This window comes from Archocentrus centrarchus, unplaced genomic scaffold, assembly GCF_007364275.1.
Source record: "Archocentrus centrarchus isolate MPI-CPG fArcCen1 unplaced genomic scaffold, fArcCen1 scaffold_44_ctg1, whole genome shotgun sequence".
NCBI lineage: Eukaryota > Metazoa > Chordata > Actinopteri > Cichliformes > Cichlidae > Archocentrus > Archocentrus centrarchus.
Window position 1 is genome coordinate 696986 of NW_022060270.1, and position 12487 is coordinate 709472.

The 12487-nt window shown below is 44.9% G+C and overlaps 1 protein-coding gene across 1 annotated transcript in view; it reads left to right on the forward strand.

Moving 5' to 3' along the window:
• gabrb1 (gamma-aminobutyric acid type A receptor subunit beta1) overlaps window positions 1-12487 on the forward strand; it is a 53901-nt gene continuing 41414 nt past the window's right edge. The window contains exons 1-3 of the mRNA XM_030724990.1: window positions 1-343; window positions 427-518; window positions 599-666. Of these exons, the coding sequence (XP_030580850.1) occupies window positions 264-343; window positions 427-518; window positions 599-666 (240 nt within the window). The 5' untranslated portion in view covers window positions 1-263. The remainder of the gene's footprint in view (window positions 344-426; window positions 519-598; window positions 667-12487) is intronic.

Consider the following 12487-nt stretch of genomic DNA (forward strand, 5'->3'; position numbering starts at 1 on the left):
GGTTATGAATAGACATTTAGTGTTGGGAGGGTATGCGCCGCTTCATGCGTCAGCCCTCACTCTGCAGGTGAATGAATCATCCACACTTTATATATTGTCTTTTTGGAGCTATTTTTGCCTTTTTGTCATCCTCGGGTCATTCCGCACATGACCTGGATGGAGGTAACACGTCGTGCATGCGTTGCCTTTGGAATAATTTCGCAGGCTAAGCTGCGCCCCTGAGATCTTGTGTCAAAGTCTCGGCAGGATCGCAGTTTTTAGCGATGTGGATTACTGTGGATCGTGGATGCTGTGGGCTCTGCTGCTGGTCTCTGCTGCTCTCTGTAGTCTGCGGGGCGCAAACGTGAGCTTTGATAACAACATGAATCACGTCTTATTTGGACATGTCCTGTTATATATTTCAAAATGATGTTTTTCTCTCGTCAGTGCAAACGAGCCTAGCAACATGTCGTATGTGAAAGCCACCGTAGACAAGTTACTGAAGGGCTATGATATTCGTCTGCGGCCTGATTTTGGAGGTACAAATCACCGCTACCCGCCGTGCTCCTTTAGCTGCCATGCATGCTCCTTTAACGCTTTGCTCTCATGTTTCCTATAGGCGCTCCTGTGGATGTTGGCATGCGCATAGATATTGCCAGTATTGACATGGTGTCTGAAGTCAACATGGTAAGTTAGCTGGGATCTACACCGGTGCGACGTAATATGATGCAGCACTTCTTCCATCTGACAGCTGGCAGGCGACTTGTGTTTTTAGTGCAGTCCCCATCAAAAAGATGGATATGAAGACGATAGAATTAGCGGAATAAAGTGGAATCAACTAATCAATTAGCGTGTGAGAGAGAAAGTCTGGTGTAGGAAAAGGCAAAGACAGGAGAAAACTACAATCATGTCCTTTTTCTTGTTTTCTGTTTTTGACCCATGACATAAGGCAGACAGGAGGGAATCCTAAAAGCATTATGTCTGCGCAACACGATTTAATCCTTTTAGTTTTTTATTTGTACACCTTCAGGCATTAGGTCAGAGTTACTGCATTCATACAGGAAGGGATTCGTTCATTTAGGTGTGCCGCTGCAGCATGTATGTCAGCATTGACTATGTTAAGTTATGCTGCACAACTAATGCTGAAGTAGAACAAGAACGTGTTGCTTGTGTCTGTATAAAGAGTATAAAGGATGGGCTCAGAGATGCTTGTGCTTCTGTTGTTTTGGGTGCACAGCTGTGGCACATGTGTCAGAAACTGCTGTGGCACTTAGTAACACTTATTGCAAAGCCTATTGTCTCTGTTTCTACTTTGTCATTTCTTTAGCAGTTTTTATCCATCTGTCACAGGCCATTTCTCAATCATCTATTTGAATACTTCCTCAAATATGTTTTTTCAGCACTTCAGTATAATGCACCTCATTGTTCTCTTGGCTGATAGGGAACGAAATGCTTTCATTACCTTTAGATAATCTCAGTTCATCTTACTGGACCGTCATCATTCAGAGTAAAAAGGTTTTAATGACACATTGGTTATGAGAATGTTTTTTTTCATAGGGTACATTTGTGACTAGCTGAGCTGGATGACAAATATTAGAAACAGGACAGCTGTTCAGATTCAGCAGTGCTGTAGAAGTGATAAAATTTACATTCTAGCATTTCTGACTATTCACATGCACTCTTTATGACCCCCCCAACCTACAATTTTTGTGTAGCATCCACAGTCCTTCAGCATTTTAGGACCCTAAAAAGGGAAATTTTGCAAAGACTATTGATCCATTTTTCATTTGAAAATACCATGACTGGGTTTTAGTCTGGAGGGGCAAGATTGAGACTTTTGGAAAACAACCCTGGATAAGCTACACCATGTGTATATATGGACTTCTGAAGCTCCACAAAGAAGGAGTTCCACTCAGAGCCATTGTTAGCAATATGAGTTCAGCCACCTACAACGTTTTCAAGCACCTCGTCATGATCTTGGCTATGATCATAACATACCAGATGATATCGAAAACATCACCAACAAGGTCCGCAAACGTACGCTGAATCCAGGTGAAACCATAGTGTCCTTTGATGTGGTTTCTTTTCACTTGTATACCTACAGTGGGGAAAATCTTGTATTTGATACACTGTTGATTTTGCAAGTTTTCCCACCTACAAAGAATGGAGAGGTCTGTAATTTTATCATTGGTACACTTCAAATGTGAGAGAGTCTAAAAAAAAAGAACCAGGAAATCCCACTGAAGCCTTTAAGAAGCCCTCTTATTCTGCACTGATTACCTGTATTAACTGCACCTGTTTGAACTCGTTACCTGTTCATGCCCAAGACCAAACAGCTGTCTAAGGACACCAGGGACAAAACTGTAGAGCTGCACAAGGCTGGGATGGGCTACAGGACAATAGACAAGCAGCTTGGAGTTGTTGGTGCAATTATTAGAAAATGGAAGAAACACAAGATTACTCAATCTTCCTCAGTCTGGGGCTCCATGTAAGATCTCACCTTGTGGGGTAAGGATGATTCTGAGAAAGGTCAGGAATCAGCCCAGAGCTACACGGGGGGCTGGTCAATTACCTGCAGAGAGTTGGGACCAGAGTCTTAAAGGTGACCGTTAGTAACACACTATGCCCTCATGGATTAAAATCCTGCAGGGCACACAAGGTCCCCCTGCTCACGCCAGCAAATGTCCATGCCTTTCTGAAGTCCAGGCCCATTTAAAGTTCTCCAGTGAGCATCTGGATGATCCAGAGGAGGCATGGGAGAAGGTCATGTGGTCAGATGAGACCAAAATAGAGCTTTCTGGTATGAACTCTACTCGCTGTGTTTGGAGGAAGAAGAAGGATGAGTACAACCCCAAGAACACGTCCCAGCTGTGAAGCATGGGGGTGTAAACATTATACTTTGGGGGTGCTTTTCTGCAAAGGGGACAGGATGACTGCACCGTATTGAAGGGAGGATGGATGGTGTCATGTATCGTGAGATTCTGTCCAACAACCTCCTTCCCTCAGTGAGAGCAATGAAGATGGGTCGTGGCTGAGTCTTCCAGCATGACAATGACCTGAAACACACAGCCAGGGCAACTAAGGAGTGGCTCCGTAAGAAGCAATTCAATGTCCTGGAGTGGCCTAGCCAGTCTCCAGACCTGAACCCAATATAAAATCTTTGTAGGGAACTGAAACTCAATGTTGCCCAGTGACAGCCCTGAAACCTGAAAGATGTGGAGAAGATCTGTATGGAGGAGTGGGCCAAAATCCTGCTGCAGTGTGTGCAAACTTTGTCAAGAACTACAAACATCTGACCTCTGTAACTGTAAACACAGGTTTCTGTACCAAATATTAAGTTCTGTTTTTCTATTGTATCAAATACTTATTTCATGCAGTGTAATGGACTAAATGGACTAGCTCTTATATAGCGCTTTTCTACTCAGTATGAGCACTCAAAGCGCTATTACAACATGTTTACATTCACCCATGCACTCCCATTCATACAAGCACTTCCATGTTTGCTAAGCTAAGTGCTTTTTAATTAACTATCATTCACACACATTCATACTCCGACAGAACGGTCGGAGAGCAACTTGGGGTTAAGTATCTTGCCCAAGGATACATTGGCATGTAGCCTGGAGTAGCCAGGAATCGAACCGCTGACCTTCTGATCAGTAGGTGACCTGCTCTACCTACTGAGCTACAGCCACACAGCCAGCTACAGTAATGAAAACTAATTATTTAAAAATCATACAATGTGATTTTCTTTTTTTTTTTTTTTTAAATTCTGTCTCTCACAGTTGAAGTGTACCTATGATAAAAATTACAGACCTCTCCATTCTTTGGACTTGCAACTTGCAACACTTGCAAAATCAGCAGTGTATCAAATACTTATTTTCCCCACTGTATAAGCAAGGCTGAGGGTCAGAAAAACTGCAGGACAGCTCCTTACACAGCAGAACAAGCTATATGCCTTAACCGATTTGCATATTGTTAGACATAACAGTATGTATGCCTTACTACTACAAATTTCAAATAAAACGAGGGTTTCCACAGACAAAAGTGTGGATGTGCCATGGGCTCCCCAGTGTAGCCAACCTTTACATGGAGGAAGTGGAAAGTAAAGCTCTTGGCTCCTTCAAAGTGAGCGCACCTAGTGACTGATACACATATGTGGATGATACCTGGGTCAAAATCAAAACCCAAGAAGTAGGAACCTTCAGGCAGAACATCAGTTCAGAGGATAAAACGTTAATCAGGGAGGATACCAAGGATAAAACCTTCCTTTTCTAGACTGCTGTTCTCATTGAGGAAGATAAAAGCCTCAATATGGAATTATATTTATTTCGAAAGTCACATGCAACAAAAAACACAATTCAAGCAAATAACTGAACATCACAGGCACAGGTATTCATTCCTCGAGTGCAGATTCAGTCGCCACACATACAAAGAAACCATCACGCATGTGAGTATCTGCCGTGCACACGCTCGAAGCTGAATCAGCTAGTTTTCAGCCTAATGTGATTGGTCACTTTGATGGACAGTTCAGGTTATTGCGTTAAACCAAGTTACACCATGGCAGCAACATAGCGCTGTTTTAAGCTATATTTGTTTACAATTTGGAAAATAAACTTTGTCAAATTAACTATTGAAGGACATATCCTGGTCAAAAATGACTCCAAGATTTCTCACAGTGTTACTGGAGGCCAAAGTAATGCCATCCAGAGTAAGTATCTGGTTTGACACCATGTTTCTAAGATTTGTGGGGCCGAGAACAAGAATTTCAGTTTTATCTGAATTTAGAAGCAGGAAATTAGAGGTCATCCAGGCCTTAATATCTTTAAGACATTCCTGCAGTTTAATTAATTGATGTGTGTCATCTGGCTTCATTGATAGGTAAAGCTGAGTATCATCTGCGTAACAATGAAAATTGATGCAATGCTTTCTAATAATACTGCCTAAGGGAAGCATGTATAATGTAAACAGAATTGGTCCTAGCACAGAACCCTGTGGAACTCCATAATTAACCTTACTGTCTGAAGAAGACTCCCCATTTACATGAACAAATTGGAGTCTATTAGATAAATATGATTCAAACCACTGCAGTGCAGTACCTTTAATACCTATAGTATGCTCTAATCTCTGTAATAAAATGTTATGGTCAACAGTATCAAAGCTGCACTGAGGTCCAACAGGACAAGAACAGAGATGAGTCCACTGTCAGAGGCTGTAAGAAGATCATTGGTAACCTTCACTAATGCTGTTTCTGTACTGTGATGAATTCTGAAACCTGACTGAAACTCTTCAAATAAACCGTTCCTCTGCAGATGATCAGTTAGCTGTTTTACAACTACTCTTTCAAGAGTCTTTGAGAGAAAAGGAAGGTTGGAGATTGGCCTATAATTAGCTAAGACAGCTGGGTCAGTGATGGCTTTTTAAGTAGAGGTTTAATTACAGCCACCTTGAAGGTCTGTGGTACATAGCCAACTAATAAAGACTGATTGATCATTTTTAAGATTGAAGCATCAAAAATTGGAAAGACTTCTTTGAACAGTCTAGTAGGAATGGGATCTAACAAACATGTTGCTGGTTTGGAGGAAGTAACTATTGAAGTTAACTCTGAAAGATCAACTGGAGCCAAAGAGTCTAAACAAATACCAGCAGTGCTGAAAGCAGCCGAACATGAAGAATAATCTTTGAGATGGTTATGAATAATTTTTTCTCTAATGTCTAAAATTTTATTTGTAAAGAAATCCATGAAGTCACTACTAGTTAACGTGAAAGGAATACTCGGCTCTACAGAGCTCTGACTCTTTGTCAGCCTGGCTACAGTGCTGAAAAGAAACCTGGGGTTGTTCTTATTTTCTTCAATTAATGATGAATAGTAAGATGTCCTAGCTTTACGGAGGGCTTTTTTATAGAGCAACAAACTCTTTTTCCAGGCTAAATGAGCATCTTCTAATTTAGTGAGACGCCATTCCCTCTCCAGCTTTCGGGTTATCTGCTTTAAGCTGTGCGTTTGTGAATTATACCACGGAGTCAGGCACTTCTGATTTGAAGCTTTCCTTTTCAGAGGAGCCACAGTATCCAAAGTCGTACGCAGTGAGGATGTAAAACTATTGATGAGATAATCGACCTCACTGGGAGCAGAGTTTAGGTAGCTGCTCTGCACTGTGTTGGCACATGGCACTGAAGAGCATAACAATGAAGGAATTAGATCCTTAAACTTAGTTACAGCACTTTCAGAAAGACTTCTACTGTAATAAAACTTATTCCCCACTGCTGTGTAATCCATTAAAGTAAATGTAAATGTTACTAAGAAATGATCAGACAGGAGGGGGCTTTCAGGGAATACTGTAAAGTCTTCGGTTTCTATGTCATATGTCAGGACAAGATCCAGAGTATGATTAAAGTGGTGGGTGGGCTCCTTTACATTTTGAGAGAAGTCAATTGAATCTAACAATAGATTAAATGCAGTGTTCAGGCTGTCATTCTCAGCATCTACATGGATGTTAAAATCACCCACTATAATGATTTTATCTGAACTGAGCACTAAATCAGATAAAAAGTCTGAGAAATCAGACAGAAACTCTGAGTAAGGACCAGGTGGACGATAGATAATAACAAATAAAACAGGTTTTTGATTTTCCCAATTAGGATGGACAAGACTAAGAGTCAGGCTTTCAAAAGAATGAAAACTTTGTCTGGGTCTTTGATTAATTAATAAGCTGGAATTGAAGATTGCAGCTAATCCTCCTCCTCGACCTGTGCTTCGAGCATTCTGACAGTTACTGTGACTCGGGGGTGTTGATTCATTTAAACTAACATATTCATCCTGCTGTAACCAGGTTTCTGTAAGGCAGAATAAATCAATATGTTGATCAATTATTAAATCATTTACTAATAGGGACTTGGAAGAGAGAGACCTAATGTTTAACAATCCACATTTAATTGTTTTATTTTTTGGTGCAGTTGATGAAGCTGTATTATTTATTGTTTTTGAATTTTTATGCTTAAATAGCTTTTTGCTGATTTTAGCTGATTTTAGCAATATATAAATAGCATATAAGACTCTCATGTGGACCTGCCTGGTTCCACCTTAATATGGTCAGACAGAAATGCCAAAGCTAGTGGCAAGAAAACTGCTGCTCTTCCGTCTTCTTAACCTTATCCTCCACAACATGTGGGCATCTTTACTTCTACTCAGTCTTCTCCTCCACAAGTGTGCTTCTGCACCACAGCTATCCTATCTCCTTGTATCTCTAATGTGACAGCTACTTCCCCCCTCATACTTTTTCCTCCACCCTCGTCTGTCACAGAGACAGGGGTGAGATTGGATGCTGGAAGACTATGCTCTGGGAAGGCTGCTGGCCATGATGGTGTGTGTCCAAGGCTGCTTAAAGGCTGTGCTGCCCAACTGTGTCAACCTCTTCACATGATCTTTAATCTTAGTCTACAGTTGGGGCGGGTACCGGCACTGTGGAAGACATCCTCTATTATAGCAGTACCGAACAAAGTGTCCAGCTGAATTAAATGATTACAGACCAGTGGTCCTTCAATTCAGTTCAATTCAGTTTTATTTGTATAGCGCCAAATCACAACAAACAGTTGCCTCAAGGCACTTTGTATTGTGGGTAAAGACCCTACAATAATACAGCAGTCAAAACGACCCCCTATGAGCAGCATTTGGTGACAGTGGGAAGGAAAAACTCTCTTTTAGCAGGAAGAAACCTCCAGCAGAACCAGGCTCAGGGAGGGGGGGGTCATCTGCTGAGACCATTTGGGGCTGAGGGGAGAGAGACAGGACAAAAGACATGCTGTGGAAGAGAGCCAGAGATTAATAGTAATTAATGATTAAATACAGAGTGGAGTATAAACAAAGTAAATAAGGTAAATGAAGAGAAACAGTGCATCATGGGAACCCCCCAGCAGCCTAGGCCTATAGCAGCATAACTAAGGGATGGTTCAGGGTCACCTAATCCAGCCCTAACTATAAGCTTGATCAAAAAGGAAAGTTTTAAGCCTAATCTTAAAAATAGAGAGGGTGTCTGTCTCCTGAATCCAAACTGAGAGCTGGTTCCACAGAAGAGGGGCCTGAAAGCTGAAGGCTCTGCCTCCCATTCTACTCTTAAGTATCCTAGGAACCACAAGTAAGCCAGCAGTCTGAGAGCGAAGTGCTCTATTGGGGTGATATGGGACTATAAAGTCTGAGATAAGATGGGGCCTGATTATTCAAGACCTTGTATGTGAGGAGAAGTATTTTAAATTCTATTCTAGATTTAACAGGACAAAGAAAACAAAAAGGGCCACACAGTCCAAACAAAGACAAGAAAGAAACAAAAGGTGGCATCACCAACCCACAGCAGAAAACAAATAGTTCATGGGGCCTACCGCAGTGCCAGTGGTGGTGGCGGCGACGTGACCAGACGGGAGGCCGACCACACTCTCAGCGGTAGTGGCAAAGTGGCTTGGCAGGGGGCCACCCGTGCTGCCAGCGGCAGTGACAACGCGGCAGGGGGCCGACCATGCTCCCAGTGCCACGGGGGACTTGGCACGGACGCTCAGGTGGTGGCGGTGATGACCAGGCGCCACGGGCGACTTCGCATGGAACCTCGGGCGGCGGCGGCTACGAGGACCCACGGGCGACTTGGCACAGACCTTTGGGCGACGGCGGCTAGGAGGACCCACGGGCAGCTTGGTATAGACTCTGGGGTGGCGGTGGCGGCTACGAGGACCCACGGGCAACTTGGCATGGACTCTCGGGCGGCAGCGGCCACGAGGACCCACGGGCGACCTGGCAGAAGTCCCATTTTTTTTTTTTTTTTTTTTTTAGCCTGTCATGTCTGGTAGATCTTGCAAGCAGAACTGTGATCTGAATGCGTTGTTGTGCCAAACATATTTGCTATTTCAAGATGAGCTCTATAGGTTCTCAATAGGCTCTTCTTGTTGATGTTTTAACCCTTTATTTTATTTATCTGAGTTATTTTTCCACATACTATGTAACAGCCAGAGCTGACAGGCTGAAGAAGAGGAAAATAAAGAGAAGAAAAGGGAGAGAGAAAGGGAGCAAAAAAAAAAAAAAAAAAAAAAAAAAAAAAAAAAAAAAAAAGGGGAAAGAGCACAAGTCTATTAATCAGATAGTTCATCACTTTAACATATAAAAAAATACTATCAATACTTGCAAAAATAAATTTGTGTGTGAAAAACAAAACTAACAAAGCATGTTACGCACACCAACAATTTTGTTGAGTTGTGATTGAGTGGGCGTTTGTGTCTGTGTCATGTTTGTGTCTGTGTCATGGAACGTACTTACCAATGAGGGCAAAACGCTGCAGCTCCACCCATCAGAAGCCAGAGGCAGGTACGGAAAGCCCCCGGAACCCCAGGCCACCAGCAGCCCACCAAGAGCCAGGAAGACCCCCAGCCACTCAGTCCAAAGACAACCGCACACCTACCCCAGCAGACGGGAGAGGGTGGTCTCAGACGGAGCCCCCCCAGTCGAGGAGCGAGGGCGCCAGGGCACCCAAGGCGATGAGAAGCCAGCCCCCCCCCAGCGGCCAGCCCCCTGCACCGGCCGGCGGCAGGGCCCCCGGGCCCACGGCACCCAAGGACCGCCCGAGCCTCCACAGAGCCCCCCCCCACGCCGAAGAAGCCAACGCAGCCCCGCACCGCACCCCCAAGGGGGGCAGGCCAGCACCCACGCCAGAACACCCAGCCCCACCCAGGAACCCCAAGGCACCCCCATCCCAGGGGGGTAGGGGGGAGGAGGCAACCAGCAAGGAGCGGCCAGGAGGCAAGGCACAAGGCCCAGACCCAGGTCCAGCCATACATACAAACACACCCAGACACCCGTGTACACATTTATACACAGATACTCATACATGCCCATACATACTTAACCACACACAGATATGCCATACATACACATTCACTCACCCACCCATACTCACGGAGACGGTGACAAATACACAAAGACACACATTCATCCATAGCTACTCACCCTCTGAAGGCGGGGCAAGTGGAAACCACCCCAGGGCCAACAGCGACCCCAGGACGCCACCAGCCCGGTCCCCAAGGAACCACCCGACCCCCACCCCGGGCGAGACGCAAGAAATCGGGGTGTAAAATGACCCATCCACCCCTCCTCCTCCCCAACTTGTAGGTCTATGTGTTAATGTTTGTGAGTGAATGAGGTGTATAGGGTGCAGTTAAAATTGAGGGGACAGTTATGCCACAAGCGCCAACTGTTGGTTGTCAGTGCTTGCCCACACTGCCCCCCCAAAACCCTCCATGTCTAAAGTGCTAATAAAATTTGGAGACAGACAGTGACGAGGATCCGAGTGGGGCCACCTCAGCGGCCCATCTCATCAACCTCTGAGTAACATGCCTGCCCCAAAGGTCCTATGTGTATCAGGTTGTAAGTGTGTATGTGTTGTGAGTTATAATGACTAAAGTGCAATTAAAACGGAGAGGCAAGTGGTGGTGCAGCTCGCCACGTGGCCTCTCCATCCTACATCTGTGAATGATGTGTATTCTCTGTGTGTGTGTGTGTTTGTGTATGGGGAGGGGGAGGGGGGGGGGGGGGGCATATGACCAGGAAGAATCCTGGAAGAAGAGAGCCAGCTGTCCGCTGGCTCAATAGGCACCCCGACCTCCCACACCCCAGCACAGGGCAGGGGGAGGTGAGCCCGGGGCCGCGGTGACAGCACCCCGGAGCACTGCAGCACCCGAGGTTGGCGCCCTCGCTCCCACTGCAGAGGGCGGCCCGCTCCCCCTAGATGCCCATTCACTCAACAATAGACACAAACAGGCGACAGGACATACTGGCCTGGGCATGGAAATGCAGTGCCCAGTCCCCCCCAACCACCCCACCGCGGCCCCATCCCCCACCCCACCCCCCTGCAATGCAGGCACCCCAGGGCCCCAAAAGCGTAGACCGGACATCCCGACGTCAGGCCAACCCACCCCACCCGGCGGCGCGGCCGGGACAGCAGAGGCCCCCCCCGCGCCAGGGGGGGCCCACCGGGAGCCGGCGCGGCCCCAGTGCCGGGGCCCCAGACCCCAGCCCCCAAGCCATACAGGGAAGACCAGCCAACCGACCGAGGGCCGGCACCACCCCCCCAAGCACCCCGCCCACACCCCAGGACCGAAGGCAGCACCATCCAAGCCCCCACCACCATCAACCAGGACAGGCACACAGACATCACCAGAAGGTCGCCCCAGGACTCCAGTCTCAGGAGGCTACCAGCTACCTAGGCCCCCGGAGTCCCCACCCACCCCCCCACAAAGCACATCAGGAGCAGAGCCCGCAGCCCACCACCCCCACTAAGTAATGGAGCTGAGCAGTGGGAACCAAAGAGAGTCAAATTCCTCCAATTTGTTTTTAGAAGAAGCAGACATTCTCTCTAAACTAACATGATCTACTAATAAATTTCTGTACTGAGTAATACATAGTTTATTTTTTGTCTTCCAGTTCATGAGGATCATCTTCTTAGCGATGCACAAGGCAGTAAGAACTATGTGTGATATATTTAACTCCATAATTAATTCACTGACATCACCTAAGATGCATAGTCTGGGGGAAGTTGGGATACGACAGCTAAACCATGTGGATAGATCTTCACAAATCCTCTGCCAAAATCTCTGAACTGGTACACAAGACCACAGAGCGTGTAGATGATTATCCTCTGAATTGCTTGTACAGTGGGTGCATATGTTTGAGTGTGTAAGGCCCATTTGGAACATCCTTTGTCCAGTGTAGTATGTTCTATGGAGAATCTTATATTGTACAAGTTGTATTTGGGGTCTTTTAGTCATTTTGAAGATATTTAAACATATTTCTGTCCATAAATTTTGATCCAGGTTGACAGAAAGATCACGCTCCCATTTTGTAATTGGGAGGGAAACTGAATCATCAGTTTTTATTAATAATTTATATAATTTTGATAACAATTTTGGGGTACAGAGGTTAAGAAATTCTGTTACCCAAGTAGGCATTTCTAGATTCAATTGATTAAGGTTAAATCTTCCCTGTAGGACGGACTTAACTTGTTGATATTCCAGAAATCTACCGTTGCCAATTCTATATTTTGATATAAGTTCTTGGAACGTGATAAAATTTCCATCTTGGATAATATGTTCTAAGTTATTTATACCCTTATCACGCCATAACGGAAAATTCAGCATTTTCTTTTTCTGACAAATATCTGGATTGTTCCAAATGGGTGTTAGTTTACAGGGGATGAGTGAAGACTTAGTTAGTTTTAAAAATTCCCACCAGGCTGTCAGAGAGGTATTTATACTAAGGACTTTATAGCAGTTATGATGTTTAATACTGGAACTAATGAAAGGTAAATCTGAGATTTTTATTTTTCCACAAAACGCCTGTTCTAGATCCAGCCATGGGTTGTCTAATGAATTGGATTTGATCCACTTTGAAATATACTGCAATCTACTGCTTAAGAAATAGTAATAAAAGTTTGGTAATTCTAGACCTCCACTGTGTTTTGGCTTTTGTAAAGTTTTT